General features: G+C 61.4%; 1 protein-coding gene across 1 annotated transcript; it reads left to right on the top strand.

Annotated features, from left to right (window-relative positions):
• The first annotated feature begins 460 nt into the window (after positions 1-460).
• Positions 461-4,023, top strand: IRF2BPL (interferon regulatory factor 2 binding protein like). Its single transcript, XM_064150388.1, has one exon. It carries the CDS (start codon positions 1,085-1,087, stop codon positions 3,290-3,292), a length of 2,208 nt encoding a protein of 735 aa, XP_064006458.1. The 5' UTR covers positions 461-1,084; the 3' UTR covers positions 3,293-4,023.
• Positions 4,024-4,370: the final 347 nt, after the last annotated feature.

Here is a 4,370-nt window from a genome sequence, read left to right as displayed (position 1 = left end):
GCCATCACGGAGGCAAAGCCAGGGGGGCGATCCACGCTTTTACAAAACCATGAAAACGAGACGCTTGAACTGGAGAGCCCAGCCAGGAAAATACCCCCACCCGCACCACTGTGCATCCCACCCCCACCACTGTGCATGCGCGTCCCGGCCGCCTCCGGGCGACGGCGGGCCGGTGGCGCGGGCCGGGGAGGAGGCCGAGGGCGCGATCTGCCGTTCGAGTTTCCAAACATAGCCGGCAGCGCGGACTGCCCGCGCCCCGCCGTACTCCAGCTGCCGCCGCGCCGAGGCGAGCGCGGGCAAGACGCCGGGCATGCGCGCCCCGCGCAACAAGTGGGCTCCGCGCCGGCTGCCGAGGGAGGGGAGGGGAAGGGGGAGGCGGGCGCTCGGCGGTGACGCGGTGCCCCGCCCGGGCGCAGCCGAGCCGAGAGCGCTGCGCGGGGGAGGGGAGGAGCGGCGCGGGGGGAGCGCGGCGGAGGGGGCGCGCAAGCACAGGCGGCAGCGGCGGCGCGCAGGACCCCGCGCTCGGACTGCGATCAGCGGCGAGGATGTGAGAGAGGAGCAGGCGGCGCCGCTCGCCACGCTGCAGCCGCCGCTGCCCCCGGGGCCGTTATCGCTCCTCCGGCGCTCGGGGAAGCCGGGAGCGGACAGCTCCGTGCGGGAGACTCTTTGGCTCGCGGCGGTGGATCAGCACGTACCGAAGTGCGAGTTCGCGAGGCAGCCGCGGCGGGTGGAAGGTGACTCCCCCCCCATCTTCCTCCGTGCACCTCCGCCTCCTCCCGGAGGAGGAGCAGCAGCAGCGGAGAGCTAGAGAACGCAGGGAAACAGAAGCGGCTGGAAGGCGACCCCCACCCAGGCCCCCGGAGGAGCAGTAGAAGCGGTTCCCACCCCACCGGGCAGCAGCGGTAGGACCAGGTGAAAGAATCTTTATCCCGCAGCAGAGGCGAGCTAAAACCAGACGGTCCCTTCTGCTGAAAGGGGCAACAGGATCAGGTACGGAAAGCCACCCCTCACTGCAGCCCGGGGAGAAGACTGAGCCAGCCCCTACCCCGGTGGCAGCGGCAGCAGCTGCCCGGCCAGCAGGACCATGTCCGCCGCGCAGGTGTCGTCGTCCCGGAGACAGTCATGCTACCTGTGTGACCTGCCTCGCATGCCCTGGGCCATGATCTGGGACTTCACGGAGCCTGTCTGCCGGGGCTGCGTCAACTACGAAGGCGCCGACCGTATCGAGTTCGTGATCGAGACGGCACGGCAGCTGAAGCGGGCGCACGGCTGCTTCCAGGACGGACGCTCCCCGGGTCCGCCGCCGCCGGTCGGCGTCAAGGCAGTGTCGCTCAGCGCCAAAGAAGCGGCGGCGGCCCAGCAGCAACTCAACCATGTGGACGCTTCCTCCAAGGCCACCTCGGCGGGATTGACCCAATCCAGCCTAGATCGCTACGGGCTCAGCGCAGCCGCGGCGGAGCAGCGCAGCCGGTTCGAGTACCCGCCGCCGCCGGGCAGCCTGGGCAGCAGTCACGGCGCCCGCCTGCCCAATGGGCTGGGGGGGCCCAATGGCTTCCCCAAGGCGCCTGAGGACGGGCCGCCGGAGCTAAACCGGCAGAGCCCCAACTCCTCCTCCTCCTCTTCCTCCTCCCGCCGCGGGGCGCACGGTGGGCTGGTGTCCGGCCTGCCCCCGGGGGCCGCTGGCGCCCAGATGAACGTGCCCCCCAACCTGCTGCCGCAGACCTTGCTCAATGGGCCCGCCGCCTCCGGCGTAGCTCTGCCCCCACCGCATGGGGGCCTGAGTGGCCGCGGCGGCGGGGGACCCCCGGCTCCCTCTGCCTCCTCCCAAGGGGGCACCTGCGGCAGTGGCGCCGGGGGAGGCGGTGGCTCGTCCTCCGAGGCCTGCGGCAAACGGCCGGGCTCGGTGTCCAGCAGCGACCAAGAACGGGAGCTGAAGGAGAAGCAGCGCAATGCGGAGGCGCTGGCTGAGCTCAGTGAGAGCTTGCGGAACCGGGCCGAGGAGTGGGCCAGCAAGCCCAAGATCGTGCGAGACACGCTGCTCACTCTGGCCGGCTGCACCCCCTACGAGGTGCGCTTCAAGAAGGATCACGCCCTGCTGGGCCGTGTTTTTGCCTTCGACGCTGTCTCCAAGCCGGGAATGGACTATGAGCTAAAGCTCTTCATCGAGTACCCCAGCGGCTCCGGCACTGTCTTCTCCAGCGCCTCTGGCGTGGCCAAGCAGATGTACCAGGACTGCATGAAGGACTTCGGCCGCGGCCTCTCTTCGGGCTTCAAGTACCTGGAGTACGAGAAGAAGCACGGCTCCGGCGACTGGCGGCTCCTGGGCGACCTGCTGCCCGAGTCCGTACGCTTCTTCAAGGAGCTGGTGGGTGCCGACATGCTGCCTCAGCCCTATCTGGACGCTAGCTGCCCTATGCTGCCCACGGCGCTGGTGAGTCTCCCGCGGCCGGGGACCGGGGCCGGCGGGGCGCAGGGCACAGCCGCCGCCTCTAGGGGACCCGGCGGCGGCGGTGGCGGTGGCGGGGCGATGCGTAAGAGGAAAGCCTCTCCCGAGCCCTCGGACTCGGCCGAGGGGGCTCTGAAGCTCAGCGACGAGCAGCAGCGGCAGCAGTGGATGGCCAGCCAGAGCGAAGCGCTGAAGCTCACCATGTCGGCCGGGGGCTTCGGGGCGGTGCACGGCGGGGGGCCCCCGCCGCCCCCGCCGCCGCCCCTCGGGCCTCACTCCAACCGGACCACGCCGCCCGAGTCCGCCCCCCAGAACGGACAGTCCCCCATGGCTGCGCTCATGTCGGTGGCCGACACGCTGGGCAATGCCCACTCGCCCAAGGACGGCAGCTCGGTGCACTCCACCACGTCTACTCGTAGGAACAGCAGCAGCCCCGTGTCGCCGGCCTCTGTGCCAGGCCAGCGCCGACTGGCATCCCGCAATGGGGACATGAACCTGCAAGTGGCCCCTCCTCCCCCCAGCGCCCATCCCGCCATGGACCAAGTGCACCCCCAAAACATTCCGGACTCCCCCATGGCCAACAGCGGGCCCCTGTGCTGCACCATTTGCCACGAACGCTTGGAGGACACCCACTTTGTTCAGTGCCCCTCTGTGCCCAGCCACAAGTTCTGCTTCCCTTGTTCCAGAGAGAGCATCAAGGCCCAGGGGGCGACTGGTGAAGTCTACTGCCCCAGTGGAGAGAAATGCCCCCTAGTCGGTTCCAATGTGCCTTGGGCATTTATGCAGGGCGAGATCGCGACCATTTTAGCTGGGGACGTTAAAGTGAAAAAGGAGAGAGACCCTTGAGTAGGAAATCCAATCCCTTCAGACTCCTGAAGATGTAGAATTGTGAATATAACAAACTGCAAAAGTTAGTCTTATGTATAGACATTATTTTCGTCGTATGTTTCTATATTTTGAAACAAAGGTATGTACTCTTCTTCATTTGAAGGATAGAGCTGGTTTTTGTTAAACAGAATATAATATTGTTTGGTTACTACATAATACCTGTTCTCATTTCTTTGGCAGTGTGTTGGCTAGGTACAAAGTTAATAGCCCTTAGCGATTACCTGCTGCTGGTGTGTATTTTTGTAAATGTATGCACTTCTCTGAAAGAAGAAGAAAAACACAAAGACAGTTGTTTTTTTTTGCCAAGGCCAGTGTTGATGCCTAAAAAAATGCTACAAAAAATGGTGACAGCTTATGTTTTACAAGCCCTGAGTGTTAGTCTCACTTTTTTTTTGTTTGTTTTGTTTTTTGTTTGCAAAACGGTGGGGTGGCTCTGGGGGGAGGGTGTTTTTTGTTGCAAGTTTGTAAGGAAAATGTTTCAGTTTGTTTCTATTGATCTGAACGTTTTTAATCTTCATGTGTTTTTTGTTTTTGCTTTTATCGATGCACGGATGCTTTTGAACAGTAGAGCAAAATGCTGTACATGAAAAACATGCTCTGTTTGTCCTTTATACATTTCTGTAGTTAACAGAACACTGTAATGTGCCTTGGAGCTTAGTAAATTGTAATAAATTCAATTGATATTAATACTCCTTGAGTATCAAGTTTTATTTTTCTCAGAGCAGCATGCACAAGACACATTGCCTTTTTAAGCCTCCATTAAACCAAGAGCGTGCAGTTTGTTGTGATAATTGTGCCACTTGTATGCACATTTTCACATATATGTAAGATGATGATGGTTTTATCAAACTTATCTAAATCTTGGCGCTGTGCCTATTTACATTTCACCTTTAATGTTGCAGTAACAGTTGCTGACTAAGCATTTTCTATTTACTGTTTCTGCATCTCATTTCCTCCTCCCTTCTCCCTCCCCCCCCCCCCCACCCCTAGCTCTCCAGCTGCAAACAGCGTTGGCAGTACAGGATGCATCCATTGC

This window comes from Pogoniulus pusillus, chromosome 1, assembly GCF_015220805.1.
Source record: "Pogoniulus pusillus isolate bPogPus1 chromosome 1, bPogPus1.pri, whole genome shotgun sequence".
NCBI classification, from domain to species: Eukaryota; Metazoa; Chordata; class Aves; order Piciformes; family Lybiidae; genus Pogoniulus; species Pogoniulus pusillus.
This window is presented reverse-complemented; position numbering and strand designations above follow the sequence as displayed.

What these genes read in the sequence shown, in the direction of transcription:
- IRF2BPL (XM_064150388.1), top strand. Translation starts at nt 1,085, where the DNA reads ATGTCCGCCGCGCAGGTGTCGTCGTCCCGGAGACAGTCATGCTACCTG.